This window comes from Drosophila biarmipes, chromosome X (assembly GCF_025231255.1).
Source record: "Drosophila biarmipes strain raj3 chromosome X, RU_DBia_V1.1, whole genome shotgun sequence".
Lineage (NCBI taxonomy): Eukaryota > Metazoa > Arthropoda > Insecta > Diptera > Drosophilidae > Drosophila > Drosophila biarmipes.
Window position 1 is genome coordinate 17,004,937 of NC_066611.1, and position 22,335 is coordinate 17,027,271.

The 22,335-nt window shown below is 41.2% G+C and overlaps 1 protein-coding gene across 1 annotated transcript; it reads right to left on the minus strand.

Moving 5' to 3' along the window:
• Positions 1-20,418: 20,418 nt before the first annotated feature.
• LOC108021879 (DNA ligase 1) lies at positions 20,419-21,303 on the minus strand. Its single transcript, XM_017090673.2, has 2 exons — positions 21,203-21,303; positions 20,419-21,098 (listed from the first exon to the last, which is right to left on the minus strand). The coding sequence occupies exons 1-2, from the start codon at positions 21,249-21,251 to the stop codon at positions 20,560-20,562; spliced, it is 588 nt and encodes a 195-aa protein (XP_016946162.1). The 5' UTR covers positions 21,252-21,303; the 3' UTR covers positions 20,419-20,559.
• Between the last annotated feature and the right edge of the window lie 1,032 nt (positions 21,304-22,335).

Below are 22,335 nucleotides of genomic sequence, written 5' to 3' on the forward strand. Positions count from 1 at the left end.
TCCTGAATACTTACCATATTTTAAAGGCTTTTTTTCCTCGAGGGTCAACAGATTCCACTGTCTGGCTTCAAATCGAATCATATCTTGTGGTGAAAGTCCCCAGAATTCATAATATATAGTATAAGTACATAAATCTCATCTCCTCTTCCAATCACTTTCTCGCTGGGCTGAACACAGGAAGTATAAACTTTCCATCACTTGTTGCCAGTTCGTGGTGGTGGCGAAAGTTCGCCCCCTGCCAGCCCCATTTTCAGGGTGGTTGGTCTTCAGTGGGGAGCCTAGACAATCGATATCCGAGCACGGGGCATTGGGCATTGAAAGTGCAGCAGACTTTTAGGCGCAGACATGTTTTATGTACTTGTCAGTCGTCAGCGAGACGGAGACGGACATTTCGAGGCGGGCTGGGAGAATTGTACAAGTTGTAGCACAGCTACAAGTTCCGCACAACAGTTGCGCCCATCCCCGGCTTACTTTACTTTCGCTCTGGATTATTCTTCTGTCCGCCGTTGCCTTTTATTATTGTACATAATTTGCACGTGCTGCGAATATCTAAAATTTACGACCAGCATAGAGACACCGAGAGCGAAAGTGCACAGGTTGGCTGTCTGCGGAGGAATAGGGGGATTTCGGATGGCTCTTGGTGGGATGGGTGGAAACACGAGTACGGGGGTGTGGTGTTGTCGTGTACATTATTTTGCTTTCAAGCGTTGAAATAAAAGGAAAAGTCGCCGAGCTTTAAATGAGTAGCAGGGCACAGAGAAAGAAAATTTATTAAATAAAGTCATATCATCTGACTGAGAAAACTGGTGATTTTTTAATAATATATTCAGAAAATTCAAATGTTCATTTTAATTTACCATTTATATAGATATTTTATATAAGAATATATATTTCCGTTTTGGTGCTGTTCCCATTGGCATGTCCACACTAGCTGCTGTGCTATTTACTCAAGCATGGTCACACTGATTCCGGCAAGGCTCACAATTTAAATTCATTTTTATAAGAAGCAATAACACCTTTTCCTACTGTATTTTCTCTCCGTGCAGCCAACGTCCACTGGGTCGACCCCGCCCCATTTCCACGGTCTCTAGGTGAGTGAAATCTTCCACAAGCTGCCCCTCGGGATCCCTTTGGCCTGTCTGTCTCTGTCCTTTTTGCCCACTCCCACACTTTATTTCTAACTCAGTCTGTCTGTCTGGCTGACTGGCTTGCTTACTTTTACACGTTTTATGTCGAAAATAAATGTGAACTAATGCATTTTTATTAATATATACAAGCGTGCTGGGAATTCCAAGCTAGGAAATGATGTCGGCCGGGGATATATAGGCACACCACGCCCCCCGTGTGAAAGCCACCGCCCGCTGACGATGATTAAGCGTAAAAACCGCAAATGTTTTTTAAATGCAGTGCAAATGCTTGCGGGTCATGCCCGGTGCTCTGCTTTTTAGCTTCTTCCGGAGCAGATCGGATCGGATGCGAAGGCGGATGGGAGTGGGAGTGGGATGGGGATGGGGTGTGGAGGAGAGTTTCCTTTTTAGCCAGCTAAGTGAGTAGTTTGTTGAATCGTGTTGAAATATTTAGCACAACGCGTACGTGCCGACATTGTGTGGTCGCTCTCATCTGCAATTGGATTTCGGATTTGCAGCAAACAAACTGTGGCGAAAAATTGGAAAATAAAACTGTGTCAAGATACGCATCCCAATCCTCAGTGCACGCATGTGTGGCTGTAAATGGATATTAAGTCTTAGGGAGTGCGAATGGCGATTACCCAGATTCGAAATCATAATAAATACCGCCATTTCAAGTTGAGTTCACGTTTCATTAAACGATAAACTAAACCCGGCAATTTGGTCACACTGTAATTGGAAATTCTTAGTTAGGTGTGAGCCATTAAAGCATACATGAGTTTAAAAATATAAAAAATAAGTTTTAAATATCAAATTTGTGTAATAGTATGTAGAACTTTGTAAATTGTGAATCCCCAGACCTCCAGTACCAAATGGGCACTTATTTGAAGATCTTGGCGCCGTTATACAGGGGTTATCGCCCTTCTACCAGCATTATTCACTTTATTTCAATGCGTCCACTGGCAAATGAAATGAAAAAGCCAACAAAGTGGCAATGAGGGGGGTGTTTCCCGGTGGCTTGGGGGGCTACGAGGTCGGACACTTTGCATACTAAGAAGTATACCAACGAGTGGGTGGAATAAATAGGAAAAGCAAATAGCGCGCCGCTCTATTGACATTTTAGGGTTTCATTGTAAAGCAATTTAAATTATTGTGTATATTTTCTATTTCACTCAGCTTCTATTTCTTTTCTGCGCCCTTACTTGGTCTGCTCCTTTCTTTCGCTATATATTATATATGTATGGATGTATGGTACTTTTTCGGGGTAAGAAACATTCTCAACTTAAGCATTCAGGACATCGTGTCCGCGACTTGTGTCCTGTCCTATTCTATTCTCTGGATCCTTTTGGCTGGATTTTATTTTGTGCAAATTTTTCAAATGTTATCCTTAATTTAGTTTATAAGTAGATGCCAGGCACGTTCCAGGCAAATGACATTTTATTTGTGGATTTTTATAGACTTTCCCTATGCGAACACTCGCTCATCCCCCAGAAACGCCCCACTTTTTTTGTGCGTGGTAGCGGGAAAACCGAAAAATAGGTCGTAATTTGTGTATTTGTTGTGAGTTTCAATTTTTTTTGTTAGTCTGCCTTGGCTACACATTTTTTTCTGCCTTGAAGGTCCGGAGCACATGTGTGTTTGATGAGTCAGGGAGGATGTGCGAGGCGATAAGAAATGGGCGTGGTCACTGGCCCCTTTTTTGGGGGTGATAAGCTGTGGGCTCAATTTACACCACTTCCGTTCTTAAAAGAAAATTCTTTAGAAATATACGAAAGACAACTACCAATTTTGACCTTTTGTATGCAACCATGGTCACATTGAACCTTCATTCATTTTCTTAATAATATTTGGCCACACATGGTTTTTTGCAAAGAGTTTTATATTAATTTTCAGCAGAATATCTGAGCTACACATCCGAATAAACTTAATGAAATGCAGCAGCAAGAAGAAAAAGAGCCATGGAAAGAAAATTCAACAATGGTAGAGCATTTTTGTGGGGTGCGGTCTGGGTTAGTTCAAGGTTTCAGGTGAAAGGTGTAAGGTGAAGGCTGACGTGTGCCCCACAAAATTGCTCTTCTTCGCTTTCCTGCTATTCACACACTCGCACGGGTTGGAACATAAATTGCGCACAATAAAGCAAAAATTAAAAACCGTAAACAGAAATTGCTTGCTTTCACTCCCGCCCAAAAAAAAAGAAGAAAAAAAAAAAACAGCTGCCTTTTCACTTTTCCTTACATTTTCCTCGTGTTTTCACATTTCCCCTCCGCTTCAAGCTGTCAGAGGCGGGATTCCATTTTGACTGCTCCCCTGTCAGAAGGTGAAAACAATATGAAAGCTTAAAAAAGCATGGCATTTCCTTATGAAAACATTCCTCCCCCCAGGCAGGGCAAAGTTTTCATTACTTGTATGTCTTAAATAATGCCTTAATTGCATTATAATCAAATGCTTTGACTTCTAATCTAAATTTATTTGATTTGTTTTTTGATAAAATTCAAGAAAATACATATATTAGCCCGAAACACACGTTCAATAAATTTTAAATTAATTGCATTTCGGGGGAAGCAAGAGTAGTAGAATGGAAAGAACTCCTGACTTCTGAACTTTTGAATATTAAAGTTAGGTTGAAAAGGCGGAGAAATAGAAAAGTCGGAAAAGCAAATGGTGGGGATGCGGTCGTTTGTCGGGGGGCGCTGTACAAAGGACCGAGGAGCAGCGCAGGCAGACACGGATAGACACACACCTTTATTATTATTTTTACACTTAACTTCCGGTTTACGCCTATTACGCCACCCGCCGCCCGACGCCTCCAACAAGGGCAACCACCCTCTGGATTAAATTACAACATGCAACCCCTGCTCTCTCGAAGCTCCTTTCTCATCCTGAATGAAGTTATTGTCCCCTGACATTGTGTTGTTACTTTTCTTTCCTCTTCTTTTTTTTGCCGAAGGACCGGCATATCCTTTGTGCCACGCATTTTCACGTGTTCGTTCCGCATAGTTCCGTTTGATACGCCACAAAGGTGTCGCCGTGCCTTTGCGAGTTCCCCGGCGGAATCCGACTTGGCAGAGGATGTCCTTCGGTGGCAGGATGTAAGCGGAAGCCGCCGATTACGCACGAGGATGCAGCGGCAGCGGGCCATCCACAAATCGGGATGTCAGGGAGTCCAAAGTACAGCAATAAAATCGGGTGAGTAAAAAGGTAGCAGAAAGCTATAATATAAGTAATTGGATTTTGTAGCTTAAGTATCAAACAGTATCTTCTATAAAAATATTACATATTATTTAATCTACAAAAATCTTTTGTAATTTTCTATTCTGATTTGTGGTAGGATTTTAACCTTAAAACTTTGACTGATTTCAAAATAAAAATTTGCATAATTTAAGACTTCATCCGCCACATATTCATAACCCATCCGCAACCTTTTTAACTTTCAAAACAAGCAGCCATATCGAATTATACCAGTCTTCCGCTGAGCTCAAGATACAGCCCTGGAAATCAGATACATCCGATACAAAGTCAAGGCCTTTCACGGCGCTTAACTAAGCGTCAGGTTCGCTTTTGATTTTCCTTTCTATTTTTCCTTTTTGGGGCATCCGGTGTTTTTAGACTAGACGATGTGGGCTGGGTTTTTGGCGGTCGGGTGGGGGTTGTGTGTGGGTCGGTATTGCAGGGGATATGTGAAAGAGAAGCGGCTGTCAGCTTTGATTGATGCGCTGGAAACTTCGCGTGAAATTGCACACCGAAAACACCAAAAACCAGAAACGGCAGCGGTGGTAGATCCAAAAAAAAAAAATAACAAAAAACAGGAAAGTAGTGCGGCAAAAACAAAGCGGAAGGAAGCACTCAGTGCACGCAACATGCACCTAGAAAATAAATTTAATTTGATATTTCAAATAAACCAAAAATCTGTGTATTTAAAATGTTCTAAAAAAATTCCAAAGGAAATTTCAAGAAATAGTTAAAACATTAAGGTAATTGAATAATTTATTAAAAAGTTACAGAATTTATATTTAAAGGTAAACTCAAAATATTATAAAAAACCTAAAATCGTGTGTACTTAAATTATTGAAAATACTCTTTAGTAAATTTTAAGAAATAGTTAAAACACACTAATTAAATGGTGATATAGGTATTTGAATAATTTGTTTAAAACATTTAGAATGTATATTTTATGACAATTGGATGTACATTTTTTTAATGTACAATTTAAGAAGATTAAGCAAAAATTTAAGGAGAGGTAGTTTTTGAAAGCCCCTTATAAAAAACTTGTAAAAAAGGCATTATTTTTTTATTTTGATAAATTAAACCTAATATTTTCCAGTGCATCGTGTACACACACACTTGTCCCATATATGTACGCGCAAATTTATCTGCGCCTGTGTGTGCCAGGCACTGTATTTGTGTAGGGCGGCATGCTTGGCTGGGCACCTGGATATCCGGGATATCTGGATTTCTGGGATATCTGCGCTATCGGGGGGCATGAAGCGCGGGGCTCGGTCCTCGAGTGACGCGCTTTAAAATGGGGAAATTAAAATTCCAATAATAGCATCGCTCCTAACGGAGCCCCAGGTGCTTAGTGCCACCTTTTCCACCGTCCCCCGCCCGAGCTTTTCCGCACCATCCATATCTCTGGCGCGGCAAAGAGCCTCTAAGTCTGCGCCCCGTTTGCCTATCTGTGGCTCTGTGTATGCGATAAAAATAAATTAAGCCACAAATTGCAATTTAATTTAAGGTTTTCCTTAGCCTCAATCCACCCACAAAGGCGGAAAGAGAAGTTGCGACACTTTTTCGTGGCATATTAAAATAACTTGCCACATATTTCGGTGTCGCCACGTTCGCTATGGTGGGCGTAGTGGTCGGTGGCGTGGTGGTTGGCCTGGCAAATTTATGGCATTGCAATTGCAAATATAATTAAAATTTTCCAACTCTCTCGCTGGGTTTTTTGGCTTCGCCTCACTCGTACATCGGTTACTTGTGTTTGCTTTTTGGAAATTATTTTTAGCGCCTGTCATCTTTGGGTTTGGCTAATTGAAGCTTAGCGGCGACTTAACAATTTAATTGGAATTGGCATGGCCAGGGGAAAGGAAAGAAGTGGTCGCAATGTATATAGTCCCAGCGGAGTTTTAGGTTACCGAAATGAATCAATATGTCATGGGAAAGTTAAGGAATGAAGCGATGGCAAGTTAAAGCAGAGATGTTCATGGTTTTAATGAGGGGAAGGGAAGCGATTTGGTAAAATTAAATTAGTAAAGCAGGATGATTAATAAAAATTAGGAGAATTAAATGATAACACTTAAGCTCTAATACAAGAAGTACTAAAAAAACGAAGGATGGATATCTAGAGGTACATCAATTAGTTCCCCTTGAGTGCGTATTCCTCTGAAAATTAAGGGCAAACTGCTCCTACGTGACTAGGGATCGCTTGGGGCCCCGTGAATAGTTGATATAATTTACTTAGAGACCTGCTCCCATTTTACGGCCACGTGTTGCTGCACGTTGCATCACTTTTATGTGCGGCTCCCGTAACTTTTAGCCCCCAATAAAGCCGCCACCGAGTAACAAAAAAGGAGGAAAAGGCCGGGAAAAAAAGTCACCCCTCATGGCTTGCGTCTGAGACAAGCTTTTATAGTTGATTAAGGCATATCAAATGTCAAATGTCACTAAAGTCGACGGCAATGTCTGCTGTAAAAACTAAACAAAACCCATTGTGGGCTGTGGGGCGGGCCGGGCGGAAATTTAGCTTTATGGTGCGGTTCAGGTACATCCATCCATCCCCTCCAACCCACCATCTGAATTCGGTTTGGCAATAAAAGAAAAACAGCGGAAAAATAAAGGAAATGAGGAGTATGCGAGCTTGCAGCTTATGTGGCGGATATCGCTTTGTTAGCGAAACCCCGCCATTTCGCCCCGCAGTTCGGGGAACTCTACTTTCTGTTCGTTTGTCTGACTGTCTGTCTGCCAGCTCGATTGCCAGGCAGCTCCAAACAAACTCCTTGGCCCCTCGAACCGGAAGCGGAAATTGAAGCATAAAATTGCCAAGTTTGCCGCAACACCGAAGCATCGAAACTCCCAAATGTCGGAGTAATGGCGGAAACGCGAAAATGTTGTCGATTATCTTTGGAGATGGATCTGGAACGCAGTTGGAATTCAGTGGAAATAAATTATGAAGTAAATGCCAAAAAGAGCCAAGACCCTATACTCCAAGCTGTAACGATATTGTCGCTTTTGTATATCTCATTCTTGAGTTAAGTTATGGAGCATGTTTAGAGATTTTAAGCAGATTTTCAAATTATATATTGTTCTGTTTATATTTATAAAATATTTAAAGAGGTATGTATTAAAGCTCCAATTAGTACCCAGACACAGAGGTAGAAGGAGTCGAGCCAATCTGTCAGAACAGAACAGAACAATCTGTCAGGTAAATTATCCGTTCGATTTGCCGCACCACCTCGACTGCCTTCACCTGGGGGCCTTGGCTGTGCGTTGGGGTAATGTTAATGTTTCGGCTCCCAGTCATAGATCCAGAACCCCTTATACCCCCAAACTCTCGTAAACGTTTTGGTGGTGACTTCTACAAACGATAATTAATGAAATCTGACATCAACTGGGGTATTGGTTGGCTCCCCGACTGACCGAAATGGGAAATTGGTGAGGTGGTCACGATGGACTAGGGTGAGTACACGGAGCGAAAATTTCATTACAATATTCCAAATGTTGGTAATTAATTCGTATGCAAATGGTAAACAAAAAATGCTTAGGTACCTTCATTTCAAACTCTATTTATATTTCTAAAGTTTACAATAAGTGTGGCCATATTTAAGCAAAAACACTTAGTGTGACCATGCTAGGGGAAGTATGTCGTTTTAGCATAGAGCAGGTGAAAGACCGTATTACTTACATTGAATTCACTCGAGTATTATTTATCTCTAGGATAAGAATATCCTGTTTTTCCCTCTGTAGACATGTACTCTGAGATCTGGGGAGGGGATTCCTGAACGGTCGGGCTGGGGGGCCTGTTCGAGTGTATCGATGAGTGAGACAGCGCCGTTGAATGCCCTTAATGAGAAATCGTTTTAATTGAGTTTGCATGTTTATGGCTGCCTTTTCACTTGAGCATCGCCTGCACTTTTTGCGTGGCTGAGTGTGTGGCTACCCCGTCCATCCAGCAATCACTTTAAAAGCCAAACCTTTGAGAGGGTTTTTCTGGGGCATGGGTTGACGGCTTGTTCGGCTTGGTATTGGGGCTCCGAGCTCGGGCATTGGGGATTGGGTATTGTGTTGGGGACTTTTGGGGCCCACGCCCGACGAGGTCAGCCACATATTGTCATGTACAATGGCATCGTTTGTGGGCTGGAACGGAACAGAAGATGTAACCACATGCTGCTGCTCCTGATGAGGGTCAATTGTCCATTAGTGTGTGTGTTTATGTCCTTGCCGGTGGGTGGGGCATCTTCGGGGGCAACATGTGCGGCTGGCACAACTTTTGACATCCACCGCCACCACCGCCGAAGATCCACTTTTGGGGTGGCTGGCTGCTGCCTGCTGCTGCTGCTGCTGCATCTGTGGCATAATTATTTGTTGATTATGTAAATTCGGGACTCCATTGATAGTTGCTTATCCCAGATACTGGAATTCGCCTGCGACCGGGAGGACAGAGACAAAGGCGTGATCCCAGAATGCCCAAGTGACTTGCCAAATCCCGCAGTCAGCCAGCGCGCTTTGTTTCGTGGTACACGATGTTTTCGAGTTAAACGGAGGTCTGGTATTCTGAGGAATGTGATGGGAATTCATCTATACTTTAAAAGTGGTTGTAGGATACCTAGAGCATATTATATACGCAGGCTTAAGGTTTCCTTATATCAAAGTTTTTAAAGCATACTTATTGGGATTTTTTTTAGGAGAAAGTGTTTCTTAAATTTAAAAAATATATATATAGAGCATTAAATAAATATAAAAATACTTATTCAGCAAAATATTTAAAGTCATAATTATAATAATGGATATATATATATATAGTACTTACATTAGTATTTATATAGGCCAATCTCAAGATCTTGAAATATATATTGTACGTATATAATAATTTATAATAACACTATTAATAAAATTGTTAAATTTTTACAGAAATCAATAAACTATTTGAATATTAAGTATACGTCTGTTGACTATCAATTTTCGGAGCATACTTTGGGGACCTTTTCCCCTTGGTATTGAATTATCTCTGCGATAGAGTATGCCTTAAACTGGAACGCCTGCATATAAATGCAGCTAAGCGGAGACTTTTGGTGTCAGCATTTATATTTATCCCCCGGGGAAAGGGGCTTGCAACAGAGGGTGGCAAGCGGGTTAAGAGCGGCTGTTTGTGCAACAAAGCAAATTGCTTTAATCCATTTTCCGGGCGCATCAGCTGCTGTTTCCACTGCTACTGCTGCCGTAGCTTTTCCTTTGCGCCCGCCGCCGGCCATCAAATGAAATGGATTTTTATTAGATTTTGCTTGTAAAGAAGATTTAAATTTATTTCGTTTTTGTTGGCTCCGCTTGTTTATTCCCGGAAAAAACAGTTGTTCCTCGCCTTTCTCCTACTTGTTGTTCTTATTTATTTGTTTCTTATTTCATGCTTTCCGTATTTGGTATCTTTCGCTCAGTTTGTTTACTCCTTTCACTGCTTTTTGCGGAAGATTAATGACGGTCGCCTTTCGGGAAGAAAGTTGAGCGGATGGCAGAATCAAGGGTTTAGCTATTACTTCGTCGTGAGGCGAAAGTTTTCTTTTAGTTTCTTTTCGGATTTTTTCGCACTTTCTGCATCCTTATAATTTTTTTAATTATATCTTTTTTGCATACTCGTTGTTTCCGATAGGTTTTTATTACATATTGCAATTAAGAATAATAAAAAATGTTTAATGTTTATTATTCCTATCTTTTCAAAGATTTCGTTATTTCCCAGCCATACACTTTACTTAATTATGTTACCCCACTTCCAGTTGATTTATTGCAGAGCCTGCTTATAATTCCCAACCCGTTCTGCGCAGACTGCATTCAAAATTCGCTGTGGGCTATACTAATCCCAGAGCGTCATGGACGGGCCGAGGCAGACGACACTCGACGACTGCAATTACAACATGTTAAGCATGGATTTTAATCGGTCCAGCCCCCCGATAGCCTGTGATGTCCTGATATTCGGGTTCGGGCCATGTCAGCACAAACAAAATGGGGCGATTTGGGGTGGAACTGGCGCCCTGTCAGGACTATAAAATGTGCAACTAATACGATTACCAGACGAGACGGGCCAAGTGGCTGGAGTCTGGGTGGCCGAGTCCGTGAGTTGCAGCTTTAATGTGGCAGCCTGCTGGTGGAAAGTGGCGGAGAGCCCAGATCCCCGGGTGCCAACAGTGCCAGGGGACGGGCTGGCTTAGTCAAATATATTTTAAATTATGATAAATTGACTTTCGGCTAAGGAAGTTGACTTGGCAACATCAATGCTGGCGCAACTTTCAGCTCAAAGTTCATCACTACACGGGGGAAAATGCCTGAGTTCTTGTAAAGAAAAAATATGATATTATTTTTATACTTCTAAGTCTAATGTTTATACAAAATATTTAAGAAATACATTTAATTTGACCAAGTTACTGGAAAAAAGAAGCGAAGGAAAAAACTGTTTTTTCGCCAAAAAATTAAATCTTTGTTTTTTTTTCCAAAAAAAAATCAGTATTTTGGCCGAAACAAGCAAATTAATGGTCCAAAAGTAGAATATCATACCTTGCTGAGCTCGTAACAAAATTTCCAATCAAGTGGCATTCACACCTCAAAAATTTATTTTTTGTAAATTTTTCATTTGCAAAAAAATTGAAAATTTGAGAAAATTTTTAGTTCTCAGAATCAGCCAGGAAATGACTGCGATCAATTATCTAGTTTGTAAGCAGTCCAAAACAGTGCGTCTTTTGGGGCTCTGACCATTTTTGACCAAGTTACACCTAAAAAGGTAAAAGGAAAAAATCGGTTTTTCGCTAAAAAATGAGATCATTATTTTTCGCCCAAAAAAATTCAGTATTTTGGCCGAAACAACAAAAGTATTGGTCCAAAAGTAGAATGTCATACCTTGCTGAGCTCGTAACAAAATTTCCAATAAATTGGCATTCACACCTTGAAAATTAATTTTTTGAACAATTTTCGCAAAAAATGACGATGCAACCCCTTGCAAAAAAATCGAAAATTTGCAAAAATTTTTAGTTTTCAGAATCAGCCAGAAAATGAATGCGATGTATTATTTATCTTGTTAGCTGTTCAAAACCGTGTGTCTTTTCGGTTTCTGGCCATTTTTGACCAAGTTACGCCAAAAAAGGTAAAAGGAAAATATCAAAATTTCGTCAAAAATTAAATTTTTATTTTCGGTCAAAAAAATATCTCTATTTTGGACGAAACAAAAAAAGTAATGACCCAAAAGTAGAATGTCATACCTTGCTGAGCTCGTAACAAAATTTCCAATAAATTGGCATTCACACCTTGAAAATAATTTTTTGAAAAATTTTCGCAAAAAATGGCGATGCTACCCCTTGCAAAAAAATGGAAAATTTGCGAAAATTTTTAGTTCTCAGAATCAGCCAGAAAATGACTGCGTTTAATTACCTAGCTTTTAAGCAGTTCATGACAGTTCGGCTTTTTGATTTTGGTCAATTTTTGGCCAAGTTACAGCAAAAAAGGACGAAGGAAAAAATCCAGTTTTCATCACTTTTTTTCTCAGTGTATCTTGCATGCAGCGTGTGTGTGTGGGTGGCTCTTCTTGTTTGTCGTTCGCTCGCCGGCCTGCTCTTCAGCCTTCTTGTCATCTTATTATGCAGAGTCTGGCAAAGCGTGACAATGAGACAATGTCGTCAGCATCCACCCCCACATCCGCATCCGCATCTACGTCGGCATCCGCGTCCACATCCACATCTACTTCCACATCCGCATCCGCAAGTGCATTAACCGGAGACTGAAGACAGCGCGTGCTAGAGGAATTTATTGCGCCACACTCTCCCCAGCAAGACTCCTCTTCAACTGGATTCTCTGTCCGAGAGCAATTTGCAGTTTTACGCTTACTTAAATTGTGTCTAAAATGACGAGGGGTTGCTGCCGCTGAGCCACCGAAAAAAGGAAAATATAATATAAAAGGGGTAACAACAGGGCATTACGAAACCCAGAGCCCAGAACTCGGAACCCAAAAACCCATTCCCCAGGAGGCGTACAATTTTTATTGTTATGTGTTTTCATTTGTTTTTTTTTTTGGTCTGGAAAAGCAACACCCGGCTTTTGTTGTTACCATTTTAAGCGTTATGTTTATGTCGGCTTGCTGTGCCCCACAATCGATATTAATATTCGGGGGGCATAGAAATTGAAAATTATGACCGTGCTGAGTGGATTTGTTGCGTGGTTTCTGCGAGTTGCTATTTACCCGAATAAATCCACCAAATTGTCCGATAAATCATGCTTCCCTCGCTCTGCATTTTGCCTTTTAGTTGACTGATAAAATGTTTTGAGGAGAAAACGAGCAGAGACCACTCTAAGAGAATTGTTTATCAATTTGCATATATACTCGTATATCGTTTAAATCTTTAGATGCTAGGGACTTGGAAGCACAGAATTTTTTAAAAATCCCAAAGCTTATAAAAAATAAAGAAACATTTTTACAGAAAACACCTGTTATAACTGCTATAATTCTTAGATCTAATAGATTTACTAAATATTTTTGCAATTGATCTGTTTAAATATAATATATACAACAAATATTCGGCGAGCTTACAGAAAAAGTCTCCCGAATAACCCTATTATAACTCTTACACCTTTAAGACTTACCGAATATTTTTCCTTCGATCTTCTTAAAGCTGCGTGTTGATTTCCAATAAGGATTATATTATACGCAAGTGTCCCAGATTTTTTTGTAACTCACCCGCTGGCAATAAAACATAACTCGCTTAAAGCCTTTGTAATAAGAGGTTTGCGGGTTTCCAAAGTGCTTTCTTTTGGATCCGATAAGGAATGCGTTTTGCCCTCGTCAGTCGATTGACATGATTTGCATTCGAAAATCTTGTGGAAATTAAAAAGGGAAAACAAGAGGGGAGACGACCGCAGCTATCGCCCGTTTGGATCTCATGTGAGCCGACATATAGGGTATATGGTATATGGTATATGGTTTGTGTAAGTATATGTCCATCCCCAAGAGGAAGTGAAATACCACCCCAAGTGCAGTATCCCCCCGTCGGAGTGTTGTGTTATTCGAGACAAAGTCTGCGGCCTGTTACGTAATGTGATAAGAATGCGGACCAGATAGTAATCATCCCCATGGAGTCCCTTTGCCGGAGTACATGTAAGTATGGATATATGGCTGTTGGGATGTATGGGGCTGCTTTTACTTTCAACTCGATTTGCATAATTTTATTTGTTTTCATTTGCCGCTCAAACAGACTCTTTGCGCTGCCCCACTGTTGCCTTTGCGAATTTCAATTGAATTTTGACATTAGTGTCGAGTGCCCTTAGTGAGAATTCGTCACGCCGGCTAAGAGAATGGATATCTATATGGGCGAATCAGAATCTGCCGAGATTTGCTACTTTATGGGTGGGTTTTTCGCCCGTTTTTTTGAGGGGGTTTTACGGTCTTACCTGACCAGCCAGCCATGACAGGTTGGATTTTTGTGGGGAGCACCGGAAGAATGACTCACTTCATGCGTAAATTCGAGTGGACATTTGAAGAGTTTCCTTTTGTTGGCCACCTGCCAAATCCGCCTGCTAATTGCCTCAACTTTTGTCCAGGAAAAACACAGGCACTCACTGGGGTACGGACGATGGCGATGACGATGATGATGATGATGATGATGATGATGATGGTGGGTGGTACGGCATAGGATAGGACCAGGATATCGGGGAATTGTGTGTGACACGAAATGCGCAACATTGAAGCATCCGCCAAAGGAATTTCCTGCTGACATTTTTTAATTTTACACTTGACTGAGTGAATGGCGCGGGGGACACGGCACCGTGGACCGTTGGACCCCGGGATGTACATACCTAGCCCGCCCCCCGGGATTAAATCAGATTATATATAGGGGGGGTGCACGGGGGTGGCAGCGAAATATCAGCTCAAATATAAATATTTTTCTCATATTTGTACGGCTAAAAAATACAGAATTGCATACAAAATCCATTTTCCATCAGTGGTTATTGGCCCAGGCGATAGTGGCTGAGAGTGGAATCAAAGAGTTTTCCGAAAGGGATTTCGCCTATCAATCGCATATAATATAACATTATTTTGCCAGCTGGAGTTAAACTTGTGGCTGCAATTAAAAGTCGAAGGGCACAGATATCGCTTTAACATATAAAGTTAAATATAATTATCGATAAAATCGATAGGCCAAGGTACTGCTGCAAAATTATATAATTTACACTACATTACATTGTTAAGCCAGATGGAGATTGATTTTGTAGCTGCAAATTAAAATCGATAGGGACTGGTATCGCTTTAACATATATAATAATATATAGTTATCGATAAAATCGATGGGACAAGATATCGCTTTTAAATGATATAAATAATTACAATTAAAGCTTAGCAAAAGTACATGGGCTTTGTATAGATATTCTGTAATCTAATAGAAACCCAGAAAAATCATTCTATAATTCTACTTTATTAAAATGGGCTACCTCTTGCCTGTTGATAATCCCCGGTAATTCCATTACAATCGTTTTCATTTCACTGATTACATTCGAGACTATAGGACTTTCCAAAGACCTTCGACTTTGTCATGGAAAACAGACTCTGCTCTCGAGTTGACCCCTCATTGTGAAGGGCCCAAAGTCTGAAATCTATGCAAATGGCGCTTCCTTTCGCTCTCATTTCGATAATTATGCAGTGATCTGAGCCGAAGTCCCCTTCCATTTCCCTTTCTCCGCCTGTTGCTGGCAGTGGGTACGTATATATTTGCACAGGGTGCCCGGAAAATCCAGTGGAAATCACCACCCACCGTTCACCACCCACCGAAGTTGCCTGCTCCATCAGCATGTTTCGGAGTCGGTCTCGTGCACTCATTGAATGTTATGAAGTCATTTGCATATTTGTTGTTTATGTTGAAAACAAGATTTCGTTATTAACTTTGCTTAATTTGTTTGCCAACGAAAATGGAAATGGAAAGCGGCCGGGGGAGAGCGGGAAAACTCGGGGAAAGTGCGGAAAGCGAAAGCGAATTGAGCCATCGAGGCGAGAGCCTGGAGAAGCCGAAAAAATTCTGTTGACCAAAGCGGTTTCTTTGGCTCAATGGATTCCGGATTTGTATGCCCCTACACTGATATTAATTAGAAATAGTAAAAATAATAATATTTTATATAACTCTAGGACAATCAATTATTTTATTTAGTGTTTTTTATGCTTTGTTAAAGCCGAAATTGTTAAATTAAAATTGTATAAATCAATATAAATATTATAAAAAATTGGAAAGGCTTTTTTTTGCTAAACATAGCTTGTTAACATATTTTCTTGATAATTTTTTAATCAAAAACATTTAAAATATTATCTTAATTCCAGGAAAGTTAACACTTACTTTCTTTTCAGAACTGAGCTATTCCTCTCTATTCTTCCACATTTTTCTGTCTGCACTCAAGGGTCCTTATTAATTGCAATTTGGATTGTGCATCCCTTAACCCTCTATACATTTCCAACCACAACCCCGGCCCGTGCCAGCCCAAAACCCCAAGCGAACCCCCAAACAAATCGCAATTCTGAAAACTCCTCGAGAAACAACGAGGCAACAAAGAGCCAAAAAGGAAGCCATAAATAATGCCAAGTACTGTCTGCTCTCTCCGAGGAGTCCGTCCGGAGTCCGAAGTCCGGACTTTGGACGGGAAATTTGTGTTCCATTTAATTGCTAGCAGAATGGGAATGGGCATGGGAGTGGGTTCCAGAGAGGATGGGGATGATAAGATTGCGCCGAGATGCCATGAAATGCTTAAGTGGAAATTTTAGTTTGCATAAATTATGCGGCAAACGTGCAGACTGACCCCAAACGAAGATGTTTTGTAGCTGCGATATTTTGCCATTGTTGACTTGAAGACAATTTTTCTGCTTCTAATTAAATAGCTGATTTCGGGACTTGAGCTAAGTTCTCTTTCTTAGCCATTTCCCTGACTTCTGATTCGAAATCATGTTGGAGTTTCCACCAATTTTACAGGTGCTTCTCGGCAGCAGAGCCATGTGGCTTACTCGGCTGTCTGTTTTTGGCCAAAACATCCGCAGCCCCCTCCTCTTGCGTCTGTCTGTCTGTCTGTGGAGTGTCTCGCCGCCTGTCTGTTCGCATTTGCCCCTTGAGTTGGGTCGAAAGCGTCCTTTCTGGCCCACAACTTTCCCTTTTTTGGGCCCCACACTCGGCGCATCCGCTTACATCCGCTTACACATCCGCACACACATCCGCACACATCGGATGCTGCTTTGTTTGGCCAACTAAATGGCGTTTCCGCGGCCATCTGATCTCGCGCTCGATGTGATTGGATTGCAAGCGTTGCGGAAATGCAGGAAAGTGCGCCCGGCACCGGCAGCATCATCATCATCATTGTTATAACTATCATCTTCATAAACTGGAAACCAATTTCCGTTCATCCGAGGCAATAAAACTTTGCCTTTTCAGCTGCAGGCCTCTCAACTCCCAGCTCGCCACGTCAATTTCAACTCCGCAGCAAGTGGAAAAAGCGGAGAAAAAAGGCCTGGCATAATAGCCGCAAAGCATGCATTGGCCAAAACCCTTGTCCGGCAACCCTGAAAACTTTGCCAAACCATTGCCGTCTTGACCAGAGCAAAAAGTTGATATCATTTCGCCTTGCACTTGGAGTCGCAGCACCGAATGGAGGCAAAAACTTGCAGCATATATTGCGGCCTGCCAAAGGCAACAAAAAAGCAGGGCAAAAGAAAGGCATCAACAACTGCGGCGGCAGAAGAAAATCGGAAAGAAAACTACAGTTGGCTTGAGAAGCGGGATTTTTGGTTACAATATATAAAGGTTCATAAAATAGTTTATAGGATATTTAGGTAATAGAGTTTTTGATCTTTGTATTTATAGTGTTTTAAGGTTCTAAAGAAAAAATACACATAATAAAAGGGTTTTCGAGCTTTGATAGAAGATTTTTCAATAAAGTACACCATTGTTTGATACAAATCTATAGACCTATATCTATTTCGATATTAAAAGAGCTTTTTAGGAGGTTCTAACAGATCTGTTTTAAAATCTCACAATGTAAAATAATGTTTGATACAAAACTGTACCTTTATTATCATTCAACAAATATTTTATTTGACAATATTCTTTTTTGATCTATCATTTTTTTAAAAGTTCCAAAATATTAGTTTTTTAATACCACAACCTAAATCATTGTTTTGTTGAATGAAGTGATATAACTGCAATTTGAAATCGAAACTTTTTACATGTGCCAAAAACATATTCAAGTCTAGGAACTCTACTGTAAGATGCGGTGAAAAACTTTGCGGACTGGGACGAAAGTAAAAACGAAGCCTCCGTTGCTCTGACAGTCCACTGTCAAAACTTTTTTGATTATCTTAATTGCGATTACGGGACGCCCATGCCCCTGGCCCGCCATTCCCTAGAATGGGTGGAAAGAACCCCCGAAAAACCCCCAAAAAGCCACCCGATGCGTGCATAACCCCAAAGAGTAGACAGACAGACAAATGGTCGGGCAAATACAATATATATATACAATCGGGCGGGGAGTTGGTTTCCCGGGGTCGTTTTTGGGGGCAAGTGTCTGCTTCTTCCACTTCTTCCGCTTCATCCGCAGAGCTGAAATTAACAAGATAGACCCCCTCGTCGCTGAACTGTAACTGTGGCGGGCAATGAAAGAAATTGGGCTATCAAAGGGAGGTGGGCCTGGGGATGGGGTCGAAATCCACGACCAAAAAGAAAACTTTTCGGGCAAAGGATAAACAAAGTTTGCTCTTCTTTTTGTCGACTGCAATTACAGGAACTGACCGCCGCAGTCGGGGGTTCGGCAGAAGTCAGTTCCCAGAGGAGGGCCAGTGCCACCCGATAATCGCAATTCGAAAATAATAATAATAGTTTTTCCCCTGCCCTCCACCTCACTCCACACTTCATGATTATCTATGGGACAGGGAAAACTCTCCGAAGACAAGCCCCCAATAAATCGAGTAAATCGATAAGTCCCACGTTTGCCTATCGCAGGAAAGTCGATTCAATAATCGCAATTCGAAATATAGTAGAGATTTTGTTTTAAAATTTTTGCAAGTACAAAAAGGTCGTGGCATAAGTAAATATAATTAGAAAATCGATAACAAATTGTTTCGATTTTTTTTTTTTTAATTGGCTAAGATATACTGAAGAGATAGTACAATAATATTCTTTTATGTAAATTCAACATTTCTGGATATAATATATAATCTTTTGGAAGACCGTCCCCGAAAATATGCAGTGTTCTGCGAATCGATTGGCCGATAGCCCGGGCTATCGATGCGAAAGCGAGTGGCGCCGGAAAGTACGCAATGGATTTTTAATTGCTCTCGATGCCACGACTCAATGGGCAAATCAACATTCATGGTGCAAAATTTCCGAGCTGAATCGGCCGTGCAAAAAACGCACACACCGCCGCTTCACACAGATACAAACACACCCACACCATGAAAGGTGAGTGCTTACAAACCATGAAATGCTTTTGGCCCGAAAATGTTTGCTGCCTCAGCATCTGAAGGCGGAAAATAAACAAAAAGCCGAAAAACCCGAATTATTATTATGATTACCATTAGCTGCTGGTAAGGAGGATGTATGGCTTCCCCATAACCAAAATTTCGCATTGACAGCTGGAAAAGCATTTCCATGTCAGTGCAGCGAATATTCGGAATATATTCATAGATGGCACAAGAACACTCGCAACTGTTTGGCAGATATGTGGATAATCGATTGGGGAAAAATTGGCGGAAGAGGGGATAATTTAAAAAGCCAGCGATGCATTATGCCGGAATGTTTTTTTTATTCCTTAAAAATTTAAATTATTTGTAAAGGCAATAAAGTTATATTTAATCTGTTTAAGTACAAAAAAAATCTTAGTTAACCTTGTAACCAGAGAATAAATAAACAAGTTGAATTACAAAAGAAATCAAACAACTTTAAAATGTTAACCACAAGTGTGTGTATTTATTTACACGTATTCGATAAATGCAAAAACAATTAACTACTGAAAAAATGCAAACAACAAAGATGCCCCAGCTTGCTAAAATTCAACATGCGCATATAACGAAAATGAAAGTGCTCGGTGCAGCAATTTTCGACTTTTTCCCCTCTTTAGTGCAGTGAAAAGCAAAAACTTACGTGTTAACTTGCACAAATGTTTACACAATGGCATGTTTACAATTTCAATCTGTGCATGTGTGCACATATAAGGTTGAAATTAAAACGTATCAAACTAAATGCTTTGAATTGGAATCGAGTGGAATTAATGGAAATGTTTCGTGCGAACAAGTGGATTGGATGGCTGTTAATAAAACATGGCAATAGCTATATTTCTAACGAGAGACCCTTTTTTTCTAGGCCTCGAAGACTTTTAAAAAATGTATATTGTCTTATAGTCATAAATAATACCCATGGTAAGTATAATCACATTTGTTCCGTACTTCAATGGAATTTATTTCACAGATCTCTATTAAATGCCGCAGTAAAAAATGCATCATTATGCTCTGGAACCTTTTTAATGAATAGAATATATAAAAGTGGCGCCCGACGAGGAATTTGGCGATCTAGTTCAAAGTTCTATGACTTCGCTTTGCACTCTCACCTGTAATGACAGGTTAAACCACTTTGTGGGGTCCAAAGACACTCGATCCCCGTCCCGAATCCCGAATCCCGAATCCCCCTTATGCAAATAATGGGCGCAATGTGTCACTGAGCCACCAGCTGACAGTTTGGATGAAGTGTTGCTGACAGGACGCGGATGTGGAAGTGGAAGTGGCTGTGGATGCGGATGCGGAAGCTAGTGCCTGTTTTGGTATGCGGCATGATGGATCAAAACCGAACTCACACACACAGAACACACCTCACACCTCAAAGCTCTCAGCGCACATCTCACACCCAAGTGCAAACATAAAATGTATAAAATATTGGCTGTCTACACGAATCCTAGACAAGAAACCAAACCGAACTGAAGTGAAGCGGGGAATTCAATTTATATGCAAATGATATGCGAGGCGGGCTGAAGACTGGCAACCAAAACCAAACCCGAGCCCGAAACCAAACTCCAAAAACCCGATGCGAGGGCGTTCGTTGAGCTATGTGAATTTTAATTATATTATTAAAAATGTAATTATGTCAAAATGGGAGAGAGCAAAGAAAGTGCAATAAATAAATATCCATCCATCCATCCGTCGAACCATCCATCCGAGCCAATTAGCCTGGACCTTTCAGGTGAAGTAGCGCACTCCCTCCGCCGAGTCGTCCCTCACATCGTAAATTGTGGGCACCGAATAGGTGGGTCTGTCGTAGCTCTTGGCTGCGTAGCTCTTGGGGCAGGGTTTTTGGGTGACCTCCTCGGACTCCGCCTCCTCGTACTCGGCCGCCTCGGTGACCTCCTCGGAGTAGTGTTGGCAGGGGGCATAGCCGTAGCAGGGCTTCACCGTGGTCTTCTTGGGCTTGCTCTTTTTGCCCGACTTCTTGGAGAGCTTGCCCTCGAAAAAGGCCAGCTCCTTCTCCTTCTTGGCCTCGAAGAAGGCCAGCTCCTTCTCCTTCTTCTCCTCCCACCACTGCTTGAACTTGTCCCACTCGTTCTCCTTCTTCTCCAGCTTGGCCTCCTCCTTCTCGGTGAACAAATTGAGGAAATCCAGCTTCTTGAGCAGCTCCTTCTGCTTCTTGCCCTCGATCCAGTCCAGCATGGCCTCGTCCTTCTCCAGCTTCGCCTCCAGCTTGGGCAGTTTCAAGAACCATCCGTGGGCCGTTTGCAGTGCTGTTGGTTTCGTACATTTCATTATTTTATTTTTTACGTGCCCCAAAAAATATGACAGAGCTATGAGGCATTGTTCCACTTTGCGGCTCCTTGTTAGAACTCACCCAAACAGGCCATCGCCAGCAGCATTAGTTGTTGTCCGAATCTCGGCATTGTCTTTTGGCTCTCGGTCTTGGAGTGAAGTCCGGACTCTGGTGCGGTTTCTGTTTGGTCATAAGCAGATGGTCCGGCTACTTATAACCCGAAAATCCGAGCCACTGCATCTGGGAGCACGTGCTGCCTGCCTGCCTGCCCGGCCCCTGCGATAAGCACGTGCATTTCGGACGAGCAATCTATCAAGCTCGCGGCATATTTGGGCCTTCAGCGATACTGGCTTTCGACTGGGTTCAATGCTCGGCCTGCACTGGAAAAAACAATAGTGTTGATAAAGTTGAAGAATAGGAAGAGAGCTTTTTACACCGAAACTTTAAATTGTATCACTTTATTATAATAGCTTATAATTTCTAGCATACTGCTTGAACCAGTTGGGAATTATAAAAAATTAATGAAAAGTGTGATAAATTTACTTGAGATATGTTATTCATTAATATCAATATTTACAAAACCTTCATTCATTCACTCAAAATTTTGATAAATGTTGAATTTAGGTTTTATTTTTCTTACCTTACTACCTAAACTAGTTGGGAATTATAAAACATGAAAAAATGAGTTAATTCTTAAGGTTTTTTTATTGGTATTTATTAACAGTACAAGAAACCCATTCAACGTTTCAAGCTGAGCATTACAAGAATTTGGTATTACTACTTAAAATATTTTGGAACCCATTTCCAAAGCCAACTTTTCGCCCAGTGTAGCTCCCCTGGTCAGCTGTCACTCTGATTAGTCTGGCAGTTATTTAGCAAAGACTTCGGGGGACTTTGGCAATGCTGGCCAAGATTTTAATGCGCTGGCTTGCGACTGGCGAAAAGCAGGCGCTGCTAATTGACTCGACCATTATCTGGGTGGGTGGTGGACCGGCATGTTTTTGCTGATGTGTTGAAAGTGGAAGTTAAATTGTATTTGTTTAGTGCGCCTCATCCATATGGAAACCGGGGAAACCCTGGAAACCAGAGATGGGGAGCCGGAGCCTTTGACTCTGCGCTGTGTACAAATATTTGTGTTGGGCAAATAGTTTGCCAAATTAATTGCACACCAACTGTTTATTTGCCTGTTTGTCCGTTTGTGTTTTATGAGTTTC